The sequence below is a fragment of the Patiria miniata genome, unplaced genomic scaffold (assembly GCF_015706575.1).
Source record: "Patiria miniata isolate m_02_andy unplaced genomic scaffold, ASM1570657v1 HiC_scaffold_7, whole genome shotgun sequence".
Classification (NCBI taxonomy): Eukaryota; Metazoa; Echinodermata; class Asteroidea; order Valvatida; family Asterinidae; genus Patiria; species Patiria miniata.
This window is the reverse complement of record NW_024037074.1, coordinates 19,784,223-19,804,684: the sequence shown is the minus strand read 5'-3', so window position 1 is coordinate 19,804,684 and position 20,462 is coordinate 19,784,223. Positions and strand designations below refer to the sequence as shown.

Genomic DNA, 20,462 nt, shown 5'->3' with positions numbered 1-20,462 from the left:
ACGTGTACTGAGAGAAAGTTGGCTTTTTCAATAATAAAAGATTATTGTTTTAAAATTTTTGCTCTCTTTTTTAGTAAAAAGAATATAATTATATTATTAAAAAAAGAAGTATTATTTACTTAATTTATTTGCATTTTTTTATGTACCATGTGGGTCTTGAAAGATGTAATAATAATGAATTTATGTAAAACTTTGTGACAAGCCTAAGATGTCTGCGCCCTGTGCCGGAGAGAAAACTGGTGACTGATTGTGTTTTTGCACACAGCAACGTTCTGTTTGTATAAAGTTTAAATAGATATCCAGTCATGTCAAACACAAAGTTGCAAACATTGAGACTTTTGAGATCTTTGTTACGGGAACTTCGAGAGGTCAAAAATGTAAGATTTTACCTTTCGTATAACATTGAACGAACAGACAAAGCCGAAGGCCGTCGGCGTCATTGCCGTAACGCGTATATATCTGTATCTGTATCTGTATGCTACTGCACAATCGCCTATGGTGGGGCTATCACGTGCAGGTAACGCTGTCATGGTGCTGGTTGATTACTAACAATTGATCTATCGCCGTTTGCGAGTTAGCCACGCCCCTTAGACAACCCTATGGAGTTTTTGTACACTAAATTTTGTTTGTCTCAGATTTTGCGTGTTCCGCGTCCATTTTGTATATCATGTAATTGGACAATATTTCACAAGCTGAGCTGCGTTGACGCGATTCTAACGCGATTCTACCGTGATACTAGGTCATTTATACGGCATTTGGAAAAATACCATACGAATGTACATGTATATCACATTTACAACTCCCGTCCAATTAACCAGAACGCTTTCGCAGCTCGAATGGTTACACGTTAGACTACTGACTGTGCCGGGGATCCGGGTTCAAAACTGCTGCTGCGCTGCTCATTTGTTTTGAATAACACTGCTACTGTTAGATTTCTTAAACTTAAGGTTTTTAATCAAATTGTTTGTTTTATCTAAAGTAGATTTCATTTTCTTCTTTGAAATCAATGGCTTTGGAGAATTTTTTTTTAAAGGAAATAAAGTCTGAGAACCATTTAGGCCCCCTACCTGTATTAACCTGTGTCCTCCACCTCACCAAGTATCTTCGCCGGGACTTGGAGGGCTACCCGCTGGCTCATAGTCTGGTTCCAACAGCCAAAGATCTTGACGTTGAATACTATTGCGTCTGGGAGCAAGACAGTTCTGTAACGATAGCACTTAGTCACTTTATGGCCGCCACTGCAAAAATTGAATTGACTAGTTTGTTGCATTGATTGACAATTATACTTATGATCATTAGCGTTTTACAACTATCATCTTTTTCATTTATACAACTCTGTATGTGCAGAGTTCTCCTAGAAACACAATGGCCTACGGCTACCTGATGGATCAGTTCCGAAAGAACCAGGTCACCTCGGAGAAGTACTGCAAAGAACACAATGAGATGTTACATCAGGCCCAGACGTATCTTTGTCTGCTCAGGAGTACGCGAGAACATGAGGTAAGATTCCTTCTTTTATTTCAGTGTTTTGAGCAGTTCATGCTTCAAAATAAAAGCGGTGTGCTGGAGGATTAAAGTAATACACCTTATTTATGTGCCGGCCATTATTAATTGAAAGCGGGGTAATTTCTTCTGTCTGGAACTTGAGAGTAAAAATGAAAGCATTGAAATAAGGGTTCCTTAATTAAGGCCAAAAAAAAAACACTTCTGCTTCCGATTACATGGCATTTGAAAATAGGGTAGTTAGGTAGGGAATTTTTTTTTTGGCAATTGTTTTTGTGTACAATCTTATGGAGGCGTCTGCGTGTAGTCAGGGGTAAAATGTTGAAATGGATTGTTGTGGGTGTTTTTTTTTCTCATTTTTTCCCATAAAAAAATAGGGTAGGGGCTCTCAGAATAGGGTAGGTAGGGAAACCGGAAGCAGAACTATAATTTTTTTGGGGCCTAACCAGAACCAGTCTGTTCTGATGAATAATTAAAAATTTGTGATTAAACATATTTTGTAAGCCACATTTAAAAAGAAAATGAAAAGTGAGGCTTGGAACGCAAAATAGTCTGGCACCATCCTATTTAACAGTTTACAATTGATAGAATAGATTCAGGGAACATGATTGAAAATGGCTTCCTAGTGAATATCTATATGGCTACTACTGATATTCACTGGCTTTAGAAAGTTTCTTCAAAAAAGTGGGTGGGGACAGTTTATACTTCTAAGGAGATTCAAAGGTGGGGGGTGAGGATGAAAGTTGTGAAGATGCAAACCAGGGGTACTAGTGCTTGAAATTGGAATGACTAACAAATATTTCCAAGTTCACTTTCTTAAATGTTTGATGAATAAAGCAACCTCTTAATATTTGTGTATTGTGTCCTATGTTCTTAATCTTGTCAGGCTTTGCAGGCAGTATACAGGAGGGGAGAGAGGACTGTAGCAGAAAGTGCCAACCTGGTCGGCTTACAGCTACCCAAACCCTACGAAGAATGAATCTCGGATGTTTTTCTTAACTAATTATACTTAAACACATTATCTTTGTATAAAAACACTTTAACGATTGTATATACTGTAATTAGGGAGGGAAAAAAGTAGTGAAGTGTTGTAGATTATGGTGATTGACCCGTTAACTAATAAGTGTACTTGGATGTGGATGTGGTAAAACATGCCAAATAATATCACAGAACACAGCAGAAATAAGGTAGAATCTTAAGGAGTGTTTGTGAATTACAGAGGTCCGAACATGGAAGTCATGGATCACAATGTACGTTTTCTATAGCAGTAGACTCCACAATATGTGACTTTCCCGTGCTTTAAACTAACAATGTAATTTGTCCATGACCCAGTTCGCAATCGTAACCCTTACAACTGACAGTATGAGTCAACAATTGGCAATTTGGAAAGTTTACCGGTTGGCCACACTTGTGATGGACTTAATTTGGTTAAAGATGACAACAGTCTCCATAACTTTTACCAAACAGATCTAACAGGAAGTTAACAGTGAGAATACAAGGAGACTGAAAACAACCATGAATAATTTGGTTAAAGTTGACAATAGTCTCCATAAGTTTTACCATTAACAAACAGATCTAACAGGTTAACAGTGAGAATACAATATATTCAGGAGACTGAAAACAACCATGAATATTCAGATAAGGATTGGTGTGTGTTAATGTGTTCATTCCTTTTTGTTGATTTTGGATTTAACTTACAGTTTAACTGAATTAAAGGAACAAGCTAGTGATGTTTGTAACTGATGTTTGAATGCCGGCCTAGGTTTGTTTCAGTTTGTCCTAGCACAATTTCGGCCCGGCTGCAAATCCACATTTTCGACCTTTTCTTCAGTGGCATGAATTTGTTTTCTGGAAAGAAAATAGTGGCGTTAGGAATCTGGTGCCCCCCCCCCCCGGCAAAAACCATACATGTGTTTTTATGTATTTTGGTATGTAGTGTGCCCCCTAGTAGGTAGGTACTATATGCCCCCCCCCCCCCTAATGTTCCGGAGCTGGCGACTTGCACCATGATACAGGTTGAGTCAAAAAAAGCGGAACCCAAACCCCAAAAATCATGATATTTAGTATTTAAAAAACATGTAGCACCAAACATAATAATGACTGGAACCAATTTCATAAGCTACTTTTTGATGAAACAATTACTGAAATTGCTCAATCCGTTCGAAGAACATCACCATTTAAACGAAATGACCCTAAAACCTCTTTCGTCCCAAAAATGCGATTTTGAGAATCGCCGTCTTCAAACATCACCAGCGATAAAACCTCAGTTTAAAAGTTAAAAATATTCAATAAAGTCCTTTTGAAGGCCTGTCTTTTTTTTTTAAGTGGATTCTATCAATATTGTTTGCCTAAACAGGGTTGTTAATAAAGATATTGTGCACTACACAGGCGCGAATCCAGAGGGGGGGTTTGGGGGGTCAAACCCCCCCCCCCCCCCAGCTCTGTCCAAAAAAAAAAATGTCCACACTAATTCCTAAAAAATAAGTCGGAACCCCCCCCCCCCCCTCCCCTGCTGTGTCACCCCAAAAAAATTATACTGGATATAATGTCTGCCTGTTCAAAATACGGTACACCATTCTGTAATCTAGTGTTAATAATTGTCGGATATGAACAGTATTCTGTGTCATTTTCTTTGTTGTTCCAAACAATACCCTAAAACCTGTTTTTTGGGACGAAACAGGTTTTAGGGTAATTGCGTTTAAATGCCGATATTCTTTGAACGGATTGAGCAATTTCAGTATTTTTTTTCATCGAAAAGCAGCTAATGAAATTGGCTTTCCAGTCATTATTATGTTTGGTGCTACATATTTTTTTTAATATGAAATATAATTTTGGGGGTTTGGGTTCCGCTTTTTTGACTCACCCTGTAGGGGTGATCCTCTTTGGACGGAATTTTCTCGCAAAAGTCTTGGGTTAGGCCCAAAAAAATTTGACCGGAAAATGAAAAGATGATGAAATAAGCTTTCATTTAATGTGTGTTTAAACACTTTGAGAATTGTCAGCGAATTGTTTTATAATTTCGGGAAGTATGCGTAATTATCTATTTACTGGTGTAGTCTGCAACTACGATTTAGCGAGTACTCGGTCAACTGTGAAAACTGTGTAAGTTATATAGCGCCCTCTATATTTTAGGCTATGCCATTTGATCTAGTCGGATGCCTGCCTGTCGGAATACAAAGTGTTGGGATCACCATGCGAAGTCTAGGTATGGATCTTCACGTATGGTGTGCATTTTAAATGTTGGGACCCAAGAAGATACGATGAAAATTGCCTGTGTAAGAAAATTAAACAATCACATCGACCATCCGTTCCGTTTATTTATGTGCAAGGCTGCCCTTGGTAAGTTGGTTTCGTTGTGGCTTTTTTATTTTCCGAAGTATTTGATTTATTTTTAATCATGACTGATTGATAACCGGTCCCGCATTTTTTGTACAGCGCCCTCTGCTACGCTGCAGCGCGGGGTCAGAGCAGAGCGCACAGAGCATGCAGAGGGTGACTACGAGTGGCTAGACTCGGCGATATCTCATTAAAAAAAGGGGGGTACTGCGTCCTGAAATCCACGAATTGTTAATGTGTACGTGTTGGTCTGTCATCCCATTTCAAACATCTGGTTGAAAGGAAACCAACCTAATGTCAAAACGTTCCAGAAAAAAAGATGAAAAATATAACCAGAACATTGGACACGACCGAGTATACCAGGGGTATGGGTCTTACACGTAATATCAACGCGAACATGCTGTATACTCATTACTCTGGGAATAATATGAAAATGAGTTTTGGAACGACCGCTGTATATTTGTACCCCAAGACTATGCCAAGTACTTCTTGACATACATTCATTTCGCTATAAAAAGGATTGAAATTTGAATCGATCCCGATGATGCAAAAAAATGATGAAAACAGTCTCCTTTCTGAACTGAAGCTACAGTTTGAGTTTTAATTGAACGTGCACGTCGCACACAAAGCGCATTGTTGGCATGACGTCAGAGTCTTGAGTTTTGGTCTGGGAACCGACCAGACCACAGATACATGTACCATCTTTATAGTGCATATTGCGGGCGGGGTCAGACGGGCCAATCACGAGGCCTCGATAATCAATCTGTTTGTCCCTCAACGTTCCACTGATTTTTGAGCACATTTATCAAAAATTATCTTGCACAGGTTTCTTATATGTTTGTTTTAAATATATTATTACTTTGTTTAGATACGAGTTGGGCCTAGAGCTGATGCGCAATGTTCCAAAGCAGCTCACAGAAACAGTTCTGGACATTCACCAGTGAGAAAGACATCGATGTGCTGAGGACAGAGGCAAATGGTCGATACATTGAGCAACACAAGAAGAAGACGAAGGTATAAAAATGGTCTTCACCCCAGCATCCCTTTTCAGGACACCGACATAGCACGTCCTCTGTCCTCCCCTCATTTTTGCCCCATGAGTCCTTCCCACAGCACAAGACGACTTGCCGGCAGCTCAGAATGCGTGCGGCAGTGTCCTGCCAGGCCCATCCGCCTGTACGCGATCTTTTGTGAGATCCGCGGTGGTATGTAGTGGAAGGCTTTGTTAATTGTTGGACATGTCCATGTTGAGCACCATCCTCAACATTGTGGTGTGGCACCAGAATAGTGTAACGTAGAACGAATCTAGGGTTCTCACACGCCAGACGAAGGAAACCACAGACACTATTCTTCAGGGTTTCGGGGCTCTCCGGCCATTTATTCTTGCCACTTTCTTTACACGAGGCTCTCACTTTATACAACTCACAACAAAAAGGAACGCTATACAAAAGTCACACTACTGAGTCGGCGCAGTCTGGCAACGGGTCTCCCTGGCCCAGCAGCAGGGGTCCCAACGCTACGGTTGCACCGTGGGTCCGTGCTGGCGCCCTCTGCCGGCGGCCCGGCACCGCCGTTACAATAGCCTAGGGTCGGGTTTGGGCCAGTACTCGCACCCATATAGCAGGATGGACTCCACTGTGAGAGGGCCTCGTAGCCAGAGGGGCCTCGTAGCCGAGCGGTTAGAGCGTGGAGCTACGGAGTGGAAGGTTGGCGGCTCGAATCCCATTCCGACCAAAAACTGGAAAACTCTCTCCGACGACCCAACAGTAAAATGGGTACCTGATTCGTTCAGGGAAGGTAAGACGGCGAGAGGAGAGGACTGGGCACCGCCACTCATATGCCACGCCCAAGACACAGTGGACCTCTAACATCCCACTGCCCCTACGGCCAGTAATTGCTACGGGATCTTTACCTTTACTCCACTGTGGCCGGGAAGAAAATACTATTTAACACATTGGGAAAGAATGTACATGTACATGCATGCAGTTGGACTTCCCTTTATTCTAATGACCACTTTGTGATTTTCTTGGTATAGGGGCAAGATGTCACTTCTTTCTTCTTGTCGGCAGACGAGGAGCACGTCTTGTGTCGTCATTATGAGCATCTTCTAAGAGACTTCTGTCGGAGATTTGAACCTCCCATGCCACCCGCTGTCAAGGTACAGTATGTTGCCAAATTAAAACTGTCCAGATAGTCAAGTGGAGATGAAAGGAATTGAGTTTTAGAGAACTGTGTTTCTGTGTTGGCTTCAGATATGAAAATCTATGGTAGGTACAAAACAAAATTAAACCGTAGCAAGCAAGATACAGTGTATTTTTTTCTGTTTCGTGGTTGTTTGTACATGTATGTGTTCTGCTTCACAGAAGAATGAATTGCGAAGGCAGGGGTTTTTTTACCTCCGGGGGGGGTGGGGGGGGGTGGTGTCACAATGCATTCCATAATAACTCTGTTTAATTGTTTGCAAAGTGTGTTTGTTCAAATTGACTTGTTAGTTCCATGTTTGGCACATTTGCATTTAGACATGGCGTCTAAATGCACAATCTAGAATCACCAGAAATCTGCACCACATGTACGTCACATTTCCAAGTTGTTTTCATGTGGCTTAGAAATGAACTTTATGTGGTATTTCTTGTCTAGGGAACGGCATGTGCTTACTTCAAGAGGTTTTATCTGCGCAACACTGTCATGGACTACCATCCCAAGTTCATCATGTGAGTAAATTTCGGCCTAGATTATACTTGAAATCCTCCACACTGCTCCAGGATGTCACTGGCTCTGCCTCCACATACTGACAATGATTGCTGAAGGATTTTGCAGGATTGAGGCAGTGGTCATCTCTCCAAGGACCACATTCAAGAAATACGGATGGTTTTGGAGGATTGAGGCTGTATGCATTTTTTACATAGAGACAGTTGGAGGATTTTGCAGGATCAAGGTTGCATCCTAGCGAAAATGCCTAGGGAGTTAGAATTGTTAACATAGGCGAAGACCATATAGCAAAGATGATCCACGAAGACGTCACGATTATGCCATCACTGGTCATGTGACGCCATCCCAAATGTGCATATTTTAAGGTCCTATGTCTACTTTTTCATTGTCTTTCCGTTCGCCTTGGGCGCTAGGTTGACCTGCGTGTATCTGGCGTGTAAAGTGGAGGAGTTCAACGTGTCAATCACCCAATTCTGTGCTAATCTCACGGCTGACCAAGAGAGGGCGGCAGAGCTGATCTTGGTCCACGAACTGCTGGTGATGCAGGAGTTGGACTTCCATCTGACTGTGCACAATCCCCTCCGACCGCTTGAAGGGTTTCTCATAGACATCAAGGTAGTGCTATAATTAGGGCCAATGAATTTCTATTTCAAAGCTGTCCATTTTCATTTCAGAAAATTGTGAATTCAGTTTCAACCATTAAAATGTGCAACATGGCTGTACTGAAAATTCCAATATTCTTTCTGAACCAAATACCAAATAGCATTATTTTTTTTTTATTCCAAAATTCAAGAAATGTGAGCCATCTCAAGGAGATGATAAAACATTTAAGTTATGCGGTTTTTATTGTTTCTCAAATTCTACACTTTTGTTGACCATTATCGCACGTGGTTTGAGAACTTCAATGATGAATGTTTCTACATGTAGCTCAAATTTCTTCTTTAAAATCGATCAAATTTGTTCTTAATTATTTTTTTAATAAGCTCTTAGTCAATTTTTCGACAAGTACAGGTGCATGCAAATCCTGATTTACGTACGGTTTAGGCTGGTGCATGATCACTTTAACATGATCAGTGAATTTTGAAATTGAACGAATATTTGATCAAGTCCAAATTGGAATAATCGAGTACTAAAGTATTCGCAAGTGCACAGGCCTACTGAGAAAATCAATTTCCGCTGGACCTACCGGTGTTTGAAATCAGTCTGTATCCACCTAGGAATCCCGGTTTATATCAATCTCAGGTGTTTTTTTTTAACTGATTATCTTCTCTCAGACCCGTTTCACATCGTTGAGTAATCCAGAGCAGTTAAGGAAACCAGCGGATGAGTTCCTGCAGAGGTCCTTCGCTAGTAACGTCTGCCTCCTATATACTCCATCCCAGGTGAGTGGCGCATCCAGCAGGGGTAGAGAGAAACTTACCCCACCCCCACCCCAACCCCAACCGTAGCACCCTACCCCTTCCCCCCCCCCCCCCCCCGGAAGATATTTTGATTTTTTTCTTAAAGAAATGACAGCATCATCAGCTCCTCACAATCGCCACTAGATTCATTCTCGCAACCACTTGTAACCAATATTTAAGAAGTGAAAACGAATAGCATATTGTCAGCTTTGAAGGAACGATCAGTGAATCTGCGCAATAGGTCAATCGCGCTGCACTGTCAGTCAATGCTGCCGACATCTTTTGATTGGTCCGCCATCAATTGATCACCTGTTCTTTCTAATCCACGACTCTGGAGGATTGTTTTGAAAAAAAAAAAAAAGTACAGTCTGAGATTTCCTACATCGCCGATTGATCGCGCAAGTGCATTTCTGAGTGATGGAGTGATAGCCCAACACTCGCATTTAGTCAGATGGTATCCAGCCCCTCCCCCCAACTTTGATTTGGTGGCGGCCAGCTGACTGGACAAGCATTCCTGGCCGCCTTCCAACACAGTGTGGCCTGCTTGCGAATGTTGCCCACTCATGCTTTTACCCCGAACCTTAATGCCGTAATTTAAATTGTCATTTTAATGTAAGTCGTGTTAATATTGTTTTGATGTATTTTACAGATTGCTTTAACAGCCTTAGTGACAAGTGCAGCAAAGCAACAAGTCAACATTGACAAGTGAGTTTTTATTTTTTTGCAAAATGGTCATTTAAGTCAACTCGGAACTCTTTGATAATTTCAATCTACCACCAAAAGAATCAACTCAGACCTCCCACATTTTTGAAGACAACAGGTATGGATGATCCAAATGGAGCCTGTCAAGCATATGGGCTTCGTGGGCCAACAAAAGAGGGCGTGTTTTTACCACATTTGAGAGCCCCGTGGATGGAACACACAGTGTGTTCGCGCCTGAAGTACGCACGACTTCCTGAATGTGCCAAAGCTATTAGCCAGACCGTCTTTGCGTGAACGTCAGGCGTTGTCGTTCGAATATGTTCAAATTAAACTTGCGATAGTCTCCCAGAGTAACCCCCCCCCCCCCCATTACTTTGGATCATTCGAAATACGCAGTGGATGGACCGGGAACCAGTCTAGGTCGCCCCCAACTCTCCTTTTCTGGCCGTTGATGGGGTACTTGTGCACGGAGCACATACAAGTAACATTTACAAACACATTTCTTTTATTTTGTCTACAAAGGTACGTGACAGAGTGCCTTCTCAGCAGCACAGACAAGAAGGAACTACGAGAACTTGTCAGCACCATCAAGAGTAGGTTTACATGGTTTCCATGGTTTTGGACGATTAATTCATAGAATGACCCATTTTCAAGAGGATCACATTCCATGATGAGAACATTCTAGCCGTGTGTTTTTATCTCATTTGTGAATTTTGTGACTTTGGTCTACTTTGACAAGAGCAGATTGTTGCAGATGAAAACAAAACCAATGGAAAACAGTTCAAGTTTATACTCTTGTTTTTAGATATACTGAGTTGTTGATCTTGTCAATTGTGTGGAAAAAAATGACATTGTCATTTTTTAATTAATTACAAACAACTAATCCAAACACACACTTGAATATGATCAGTTGTGCTCTTACACAGATATTGTTTTTGTAGCCCAATCCCTTTCCTTTCTTTTAGGGGAAAAGGATTGATTTGATTTATTCATTGAGTTCATATCTTCTATATGCATTTTTGTCCACCAGGAATTCGATCCATGGTCAACAACATCCCGCCGCTGGACATTGAAGTGGTCAGATCTCTGGAGAAGAAACTCGAACAGTGTGGCAATCCTGAATTAAACCCCGACAGCGAGGAGTAAGTGTGTTTCTTTCCAGTGACTGACAAAAGCCTGTTTCAAAATGGGGTTCCCGCGTCGCATTGAACCAATATTTATCCTCCTGGCTTTCAAGCCAGACAGGGGGATATTACGATCTCGTATTCCTTCTGTATGTTGGTGTGTATCATCTTTTCAAACCGTGGACGAGAAATACCAGAAAACAAAAGAGAACAATATCGTCCACGATTCCCAGCATACGTCGTCCGCGATTAGGTCGTGTAGAAAACCTATGGGAGTCTTCCTATAAAATTTGAGTACAAACAAAAGAGGGACAATAGGACGTCCACGATCGACGGTGAACACACGTTTGCGTGTATGTGCGTGTGTGTGTTCCATTTCACTGTTAAGTTCAGTCATCAATCTCAACCGAATTCGAAAGGTGGTCTTTGGAGAGAAGGCCGACATCAAAACAATCCTTTCCAATATGGATATTTATGAGGTCTCTGGAGAGCTCAGCTTAGTATTACTAATGACCCTAGCATATGTTAGTCCAGTTTCTTACCCAAACTCCCCATTCAACTGAGAACTGGTACCTGCCATATGGAATCAAGGCCGTCACTGAAAATTGTCCTTAAACTGCCTGTACATGTATACAAACTGCCAGGATGCCAGGGGGATCGCGCAAGTTTAACTTGCAGTATTTTAAAAACATTTGTGGAGCAACTCAAGTCAAAAGGGGTTTCCCTCCCATGGTTTTCACCCATCCCATTGTCAGCAATTCATTCCTGTACTTTAATGTTAAAAATGAACTTGTTTCCATGTATTTGTACAGTACATAGCTGTATTTGTGGAAATATTTCCAATGTACTTGTGGTTGTAAGTAGTAATTTTCGTAGTCTGTTTCGTAGTCATACCCTGGCAAGTCCGCGGGAATGGGGGGTGCTGTGGGTGCTGCAGCGCCCCCCAACTATTTGGATTGGGGGCATATTCCAGCACCCCCTACTCCCGGGCAAAAATGTGTTCCAGCGGGTAAGCGCGGCGCTTCGAAAGTCTAGCACAAACACTGTAAAATATCAAGAGGAAGTATTTTCTAAATCTTCAGGCAGTGCAGAATCGATATTTCCCTCAAGGTATCTAAATTCATGACATGTCTACGATGTTTCCGCCATGCATGCCATGATGGAAGCTTTGACCCGAAAGCAATAACCTCGGCCATGACGATGGTGGCAAAGTTGATTATGCTTGTCAGGATTTTTTTTTGTCATTCGATTTTTCAATAGGGGCAAATGTTCATACCTTTCTCCTGAAGGTTTTTCTTTTCATTTAAAAGTTTCATTGACGTTGCAGGCATTCTGTACTCAACATTAACAATTGGCAAGGTTAATTGAAACCAGTCATGCTTTACGCCAATTCCAGTGTAGTTTTGTTTTAATAGAAAAAAAAACTATTTTACCCTCTGTAGGGTAAAACTCTGTAGACCGATAAATTAGTGCCTATATACAGTAGCCCCAAACTTGCCATCTACCGATCATAAACATGAAGATACATTTGGTCTTTTAGTCTTTTATATATGCCATTCCCTGTAACAAACAAATAACACTGCAAATATAACTATGTGAATATATTTATGAACAGAAATTAATCTGCTTCCAGTGGAACCATTTGTTTTAACTTAAACCAAAAAAAAATCCTTTTGGGTTTTATAAGCTTCAGTATACTACCAGTATATTTCATCACAGTGCATCCAGAATCCAACATTTTCTCGGGCCTTAAAGCGGGCCCCTGGCCCTGTGGCCCCACGCCGTAAGGGCTCGGAAAATAAAACAAAACATACACGACAGAATTTACTAAATGTAAAAAAGCAGCCTTGCAACAATAATATTTACATACGATGTCATGCGTAATGATACAATTCTTTTTCCACAATTAAATGGAGCCAAAAATGGAGATAAAAATACAGGGTTCTCCACTTTTCAGTACAGTTAAACGTTTTAAGAGCAACAGTATGTTCTAAACAAAATAATAAAATAAATTGTCTTTATAATCTCAAATTTTTTTTGCTAAAACAGTCAAATGAAAGTGGCCAGGAATCGCCTCAGATTGCACCACAGAGCATCCATATTCCAAATTAAGCCACGACGTAAGGGCTTTGCGCTCCGCTTTGGTATCAATTTTGTCCGTCCTTTAGAAATTCCAGCACCCCCTGACAAAAGTTTGTTCCAGTGGCAGTGTACCCTGGGTAAAGAAATGTCTTCTGATGAAGTGACGTTATAGAAGAAATTTGAAATTGGTTGACTGAATTCAATGCTTTTAAAAATCCAGCATCATCAGGATCTCTGTTTGATTCATTTCTTCAGATACAAAAGGAAGCAGCAGGAGTTACTGAATGCAGAGGATGAGGATTTCTCGTTGGGAATTAGCAGTGCCCAGGAGGAGGTTGGTAAAACCCTCAGGCCAAATAAAAAAAAAACATATTTAGCGTCCCCGCCTGCTTCTTTTTTGGAGGCCCTCTCCTTGTTTTTATTTTTTTTTTTTTTTTTTTTTTATAAATTGCGAAAAAAATGATCAATTTTAAACAGCGACATCATTCTGGCCTCTTTGTCTGTTGCATCTAGCCCATATAAAGCTGGTATGTCATTCCTGAGTCCAAGTGGCGGGGGCCATTTAAAAAAAAAAAACTGGCGGCCATCTTGAAGAATAGCCCAGTCGGGCAGCCATTTTGGAAGGAAAACAAAAAAAAGGAAAAGGGCCACCTCCTTTTTTTCAAAAAGGCAGGATGTGAACATGTTTTTTTTCTTTATTTGGCTTTATGCCGATTTCATCATACAGAACCAAATGATAAACACTTATTGAAGATTTTAATTCAAGATTTGAGAGTTTAGTATCTGAAAGAGTCAGCAGAAATTTCCCCAAAAGATTTAAAGTGCATGAATTTGGAATGAAAGTAGAAAATTAACTCCTGTCGGAAAACAAGATAGCAGAAAACTATTTCTTGGCAAATTTCCTTGGCAAAGCAACAATCGGTGGGAACCTGTCACAAGTTGCATGCACATCACGTGGCTTTTTGGCTCGTACCCCGTCGTTGCTCAGAAAAACCTTCTTAACCAAGTACTTTTTAAGCAAAGTTGGAACCTTTTATTAACTCTGTGGATTTATGACTCTAAGCAAAGAATCTCTGCTTACCAAAAGCAAGGCATTTGGCTTATATGCATGCACACAGACACAGTAGCTAAGAGGCTGTGGGCTTATGCGGTTAGCACAGAATTTCTTTACTGGCGATCTCAAGCAGAGAGATGGGTGATAGCGCAGCATCAGATAATAAGTCTTTCTGTTTCTGTTAAAGCCAGTGGTGAGATTCCGTGACCTCAACTTGCCCATTGCTATCTGTGCCCTGGAAATAGATAAAGAACTGTTTGCTTTCAAGAGTTTTCCTTTGTCGCATTGGTTAAATACATGCAGGACACATTCTGTATTTAAGTGATTTGTTTGCCGATCTCAAGTTTGATTTCCATTATTTGTATCACGGTCTTACTTGACGGGATTAAGAGATTATTTGGTTGAGACCTAATGTTCTCAGTAGGGGGCAAGCCCCATGTTGAAGTCAGCAGGTGTCTGTTGGAACAGGTGTCTTATTTGAGTTGACCAATCCATTGTGTGGAGCCAAACCAATGCGCTGTGTATTCAGATTCAGTGGTGTATTACTACAGATTACTTTAAGGGTGCAATTGTGTTGAATTAGAAAGTAGGTCTCCCCCCCCCCCCCAACCGGGATTTACTCCCCTGCGCATAAAACTTTAATTGTAACATGGTTCATTACAAACCATATATTGTTGTTGTTGTTGTTGTTGTTGTTGCATCATCAGTGTTTGGCAATACTTAGCCTTGGCCCCTCAATAAATTGAACAATAAAAATTGATAAAGAATCCCCCACGACAATGGTACATAGATAATTTTTTTTTAATGTATGCATGACAAATGAAATGCAGAATTATCACCCATCTCCACAACAGCCTTTCCATCAACCAGATTCGCAACCTACCAATTCAAGTTCCAAGAAAATGACACGTTTTGGGGGCTTCCAGAAATGCATAATCATCAGCTTTACATAAAATTTCTAAATAATTGTGTTTTAAAGTTCAAGTAAGCAATTGCATAATCAGATAACCATGGTGCAGTTCAGGGGTGGATTCTACGTTTTGCTTGTGTACATGTGTGTTGGGGGGGGGGGTGTTCAGCAGTCATTAGTTATCTTTTCCTGCATGATTTCCTCTTTTTTTTTCTTTTTTTGGGGGGCAGCTTAAGGGGGGTTTTGACCCCCTACCATATTCAAGAAAAGTGGTTTTCAAAAAAAATGGGGTTTTTTTTCAAATAGTGCTCCCAATTTATTACGTTTAGTTAATCGGCATTTTCTTTGCAATCGCTTACACACCTGTGAACGGGTACAAGCCAGCTAGACTGATTCCCTGACCTTACAACTCCCCGACGCCTATAAATTGCTCCATTTCACCTTAAGGGGGGCAGGGAACAAGACTACAAGAGCATGATTGTTTTTCTTGGTTTTTCCAGCATCTACGAACCCAAAATGTCATAGTCATACTAGTCAGTGTAACAATATTTGCTATAAAATACTCCCCGTCCCCCCCCCCCCAATCCATCTATTTCTGAAATTGCAGCTAAAGAAAATGAAGTATATTCCGTTTAAGTTTTACCATCATTTAGCATGTATCATCTTCTAACCATGTGTTCACCCTGACCCTAGAAACCCTTCCAAACCAGCAAAATACAATATTTTTCAAAGTGAAAAAGCATGCTCAGTATAACGAGGTCAGGACAAAACAAAATCTCGGGGCCAAACTGCCTCAGAGTCAGAGTCTGGTCTGCGAACAGCAGCAGGATAACTGCGGAACTGTTCGATGGCACTAGCTCCCATTGTTTCATTTATGCACTGATGTTGATGACCCAATGCAGCCAGGCCCCACAGATTTTCCCAGCTTATACACTGATTTGAGTCTGGCAGGGTATACACAAATTGTTCAGTCCTTGCTATTTTCACACTCTCCAGGCACCTGTTGCCATAGATGTAGTTTTTGGCCTATCCCCACCCCACACCCATACTCATACACCCAGGCATCTGTCGCACGATACGACAGACTTTTCAGACCTCACTTAAGCCGTATCCCTTGTCACTCCCTGGTAATGCATTCGCCAGATGTTGGGGGGAGAGACAAAAAAAGAAATTCCCTCAAGATTTAGCCCAACTGGACACATTTTGGTCATCATCTTGGTCGTGTTGAAACTTGGACATGTTAAGTTTTTGTGTAGGGGAAGTGTTGAGTAGTTGTCCGGTTAAGAGTGTTTGAGCGAGATTCGATCTGTTGTAACAACCGTTGTAGAGAACTGGCATGCAGTAGAATGGGGAAGGTTTTCGTGTGTCTGTCTGTCACAAATATTGCAGTTGTATGATTTCATTGATGTGTACACTTTCTCTTTTGTTCTCTCCATTTCTTGCAGGAAAACCGACAACAAGAGGCCCAGATGCTGATGAGTGTATGATACCAAAATGACTGGTATCGTGAAGCTATCAAGAGATCGGCGGTATATCAAAGAGTTTGACAAAGACTGTAAAAGGTGACAGCGTCACTCCCGGCTGAGTTTCCAACATGATGGATGGAATTGGTGTTTGAGGTTGGAGACAGGATTAGATGCAGTTCACCAATAATGTGTCTATAGATGCATCCATATCATCAGCCAATTAACCGTCACAAAAGAAATGATTTACCTTTTCAATCCCCAAGTTTCAAGCACTCCCAAAATTGTCTGAGTTCCTTTCTTTGTCCCCTCTCGGTCTCAATAAACCATGAAGTTTTCAGAAGTACATTGCCTCCCACACACGATCAGCCTATAGAATTGGTATGCTTTGGTTATGATTTTTGAAATGTTAAAAACGTATTGCATGGCTTAACAGCCCCTAGGCGTCGGGGCTTTGAAGTATATCCTTCCTTTCTATTTTTGGGGGAAAAGGTGCGGCTGATGTAAAAATACAGTGATGTACGTCAGAACTTCAATGTTTTATATCTTTATCCTTTTAGTTTTCACTTTAATACTTCCATTTCATAATCTGTAGCACTTGCCAACTTTGACAAAAATTTGAAGGAATAAGACGCCGATGATATTCAAGAACTATTTGTTTGCTCGATTCACGTCCAATGACATAAAATGTCAAGGTGTACTTCGTGGGTTCCATTTCATACTGACTAAGTCCATATGCAGGTTGCGTATGAACTGTGGATTTATATCTTCTCCTAATGAGTCTTGTTATATTATGATGTATTGAGAGTTTCATATTTATAAATTTATACAAAATCTATTTTATTGTGAATGTGGTGTATTTGGGTTTTGTTGTTCTGTTAAACCGGACGTTTCATGGGAGGGATTGATTATAACTTAGGTCCGAATTCCCGTTCATGTTCACAGCTAACCCTTCGTTACAACTGATAATGTAGTAACCAACGGATAATGTATCACCAACCGATAATGTCACACAAATTGACCGATACTGTATCACTAACCGATAATGTAACAGAAATTGACCGATAGTGTAGTAAATGTTACTACACTATCGGTCAATATTTGTTACATTGTCGGTTATGCCAACCGTCACAAAAGAAATGCGGTACCTTTTCAACCCCCGAGTTTCAAAAACTCCCAAAAATTGTCGGCATCACTTTCTTTGTCCCCTTTCGGTCTCAATATTGAAGTTTTTAAAAGTACATTGCCTCCCACAATCGATCAGCCTTTTCATAGAATTGGTATGCTTTGTTTATGATTTTTGAAATGTTAAAAGCGTATTGCATGGCTTAACAGCCCCTAGGCGTCGGGGCTTTGAAGTAGGCCCCCTATATCCTTCCTTTCTGGGGTTTTTTTTTGGGGGGGGGGGGGGGAAGGTGCGCGAATGCAGCTGATGTAAAAATACAGTGATGTACGTCAGAACTTCAATGTTTTATATCTTCATCTTCGGTCTCAATAATGGAGTTTTCAAAAGTAATTGCCTCCCACACACGATCAGCCTTTTCATAGAATTGGTACGCTTTGTTTATGATTTTTGAAATGTTAAAAGTGTATTGCATGGCCGGCTGAACAGCCCCTAGGCATCGGGGCTTTGAAGTACAAATGTATATCCTTCCTTTCTGTTTTGGGGGGAAAAGGTGCGCGAATGATATACGTCAGAACTTCAATGTTTTATATCTTTATCCTTTTAGGTTTCACTTTACTTCCATTTCATAATCTGTAGCACTTGCCAACTTTGACAAAAATTTGAAGGATTAAGACGCCGATGATATTCAAGAACTATTTGTTTGCTCAATTCACGCCCAAAGACATAAAATGTCAAGGTGTACTTCGTGGGTATTGTCTCCCTTCTTCTGTTATTATTTTTTTCTGAATTTCGATTTTTAAGATATTGACTTTTCTGAATGTGGCCCTTATAAGGCAAATCGTCTTTTTTCGATGCGGGAGGCTGCTTAGCCACCGACAAGTGTCTCTCGGAGCAACGCGATGGTCTTCATTTCACATAACGTCGAGTTTTAATCTTTGCAGTGACTCTAACTTAATAGCTTAATGACTGGTTCTTTCTCCCGTTGTGAATGGAGTGATCTGTAAGTGTTAGAGTATGGGTGGTTGGTAAGTGAAGCAAGCCTTTCAGGTTTCCGTCTTGGAACATTACGTGGTGGTCGGCCTACTCTGCCGATGAAAACACTTTTTCATTAGCACGTGCGTTTTCATCGCCCGCTATACGTGTTACCATTCAGCACTCCAGACAAAGAACCATTCAGATTAATGGAAATGGGTCTGGGAACGAGACAGAGAGGTATCATCAGAAGTTCCTGGATGTCCGCCCCAACATCCTTTGAAGAGGATTTGCCTGAAAAGTTTGCGGTACTTCATAATAGTTGAATGAAGTGGTTAAAATCGTATAGACGTCGTCCTATTAATGCATGGATTGGTCCCATAGCCTGCCGGTTGTGCTGATGGACCAGTCAGACCACTATACAAGAGGGTAATATAGGTCTTAATGGGTAGAATATGTTCACAATGATCGAGAAGATTGAAACAAGTTATGGGACAACTGTGGACTGAGCAAAAAAATATCAATTTTAAAAATACAGACCGTTTCCAATGGCAGTGGAAGTTACTTTATTGACAACATGAAGTCACTTTGTTCAAATGTTTTGAAAACAATAGTTTTTTTTCGTTAAATCACTGGAATGTCATTCAAGATTCAGTATGAAGCAAAACAGTGTGGTGATTCTGTGTTCAAACCTGAAGCATTTATGCAAGTTGTAGTTGGAACAAATTTAAAGCTCTGAGGCTTATAGGTCCCTACACCTTGATGATAGCACCATCGGGGAGTTCAGAATCGATTTCCGCGTGAAATTGTAAGCCCTAATTTGGTACTTTGAATCGGATGATGCACCTTGTAGATTGATAAGACCTCTAAAAACATCCTCATTGGAGTATAACCGGGGCCTTGATGAGTTGGTACGCTTACTATAGGGGGACTGGTTTACCACTGATCACTGATTGAAAACTGGATGTTCACTCATAATGGTGTCCAGGATCACAACGCCAACTTGTCGATGCTTAATGAACAAGGACTTTTGCTTTTAATGCATTTTGTTCGTTTCCAATAACACCATTCACAATTCACAGAAGAATGTTCAAAACCTAACTTGATGAAGTTTCAGCCCGGTGGAAATTACACTTTTCAAGAAAACTGATGTGAAAAACCACGTTTTCGTGGATATCACTCTTTACCAATCGTTGAAAATCACCACAGAGTTTCTTGATTTCGTCTAAATGACAGCGAGCCCGACGGAATAATTTCACGGGGTGTTTAAGTAGTAAAGTACCAGTACGATCTTTAATCTGTTTGATAATAATTCAGTATAGGTTACTTTTGGGATAAATGCAAATTATGTTAAATGCCTTTAAAGTTTGTATACAACTTATTTAATAGTGTTCACCCTAATTAATTGCTCATCCTTCCCAAAATGGACATTTTCAAAATTGTTGTGTTCCCATGTAATCGTTAAATTAAGGCATTTTCAGCTTAAGTTGGAGCCTGAGCTTGTATGAATTTAGGTTATTAGATCATGTCAATCGCCAAGACCGAGTAAGAATGGCGTATTTGGGTTATCCACGTTCCGAAACTGTTGAAATATTTGTGGCAGTTTACCCAAACCGTGCGTGACCCGTCGAGCTACATTGGTACGAATTAGCTGTGGTCAAAATATGGATCGCTTGAAACGTTCGCATTACAGCAATTACTTCACGACGGAGTAAAAGTTATCAAGATAATATATTCTACCATTAACAAAGTAGCCATTGTTTTCTGGCAATTTTGCAGAGTTATCTAAAAGTTTATCTGAAAATTAATATTTCATTTGAGTGTATTTTATTATATTCCCTTTCTTGTTAGCCCGCTTTATATTTAGACAACACATGAGCATTACGACAAAGACTATAGTATTAGAGCCGAACCTCAAATTTTCAGTTTATGATATTATTAACACTCGGTGACTCGGGGAGCCAGTCAGCCAGTCGGGGGGGGGGGGAGTCCGTCAGTCAGTGGCTCGGGGGAGACAGACTCAGACTGACTGAGCCACTGACTGACTGACTCCCCGACTGAGTCATCGACTGACTGACTCC

General features: G+C 40.7%; 2 protein-coding genes across 2 annotated transcripts; both read left to right on the top strand.

Moving 5' to 3' along the window:
• Positions 1-192: 192 nt before the first annotated feature.
• LOC119745772 (protein FMC1 homolog) lies at positions 193-3,254 on the top strand. Its single transcript, XM_038222373.1, has 4 exons — positions 193-377; positions 1,348-1,500; positions 2,390-2,982; positions 3,086-3,254. Exons 1-3 carry the CDS (start codon positions 306-308, stop codon positions 2,480-2,482), a joined length of 318 nt encoding a protein of 105 aa, XP_038078301.1. The 5' UTR covers positions 193-305; the 3' UTR covers positions 2,483-2,982; positions 3,086-3,254.
• A 1,420-nt stretch (positions 3,255-4,674) lies between these two features.
• On the top strand, positions 4,675-17,121 carry LOC119746277 (cyclin-H-like). The gene is made up of 11 exons (XM_038223123.1): positions 4,675-4,842; positions 5,708-5,853; positions 6,875-6,997; positions 7,477-7,550; positions 7,962-8,163; positions 8,823-8,930; positions 9,598-9,653; positions 10,173-10,243; positions 10,681-10,792; positions 13,112-13,190; positions 16,266-17,121. The coding sequence occupies exons 2-11, from the start codon at positions 5,737-5,739 to the stop codon at positions 16,305-16,307; spliced, it is 984 nt and encodes a 327-aa protein (XP_038079051.1). The 5' UTR covers positions 4,675-4,842; positions 5,708-5,736; the 3' UTR covers positions 16,308-17,121.
• The last annotated feature ends 3,341 nt before the right edge of the window (positions 17,122-20,462 follow it).

Coding starts and splice junctions, on each gene's coding strand:
- LOC119746277 (XM_038223123.1), top strand. CDS start 5,737: ATGTTCCAAAGCAGCTCACAGAAACAGTTCTGGACATTCACCAGTGAG. Junction 7,551..7,961: donor TACCATCCCAAGTTCATCAT/GTGAGTAAATTT, acceptor CTTGGGCGCTAG/GTTGACCTGCGTGTATCTGG. Junction 8,931..9,597: donor TCCTATATACTCCATCCCAG/GTGAGTGGCGCA, acceptor TGTATTTTACAG/ATTGCTTTAACAGCCTTAGT.
- LOC119745772 (XM_038222373.1), top strand. CDS start 306: ATGTCAAACACAAAGTTGCAAACATTGAGACTTTTGAGATCTTTGTTA. Junction 378..1,347: donor AACTTCGAGAGGTCAAAAAT/GTAAGATTTTAC, acceptor CTGTATGTGCAG/AGTTCTCCTAGAAACACAAT. Junction 1,501..2,389: donor GGAGTACGCGAGAACATGAG/GTAAGATTCCTT, acceptor TAATCTTGTCAG/GCTTTGCAGGCAGTATACAG.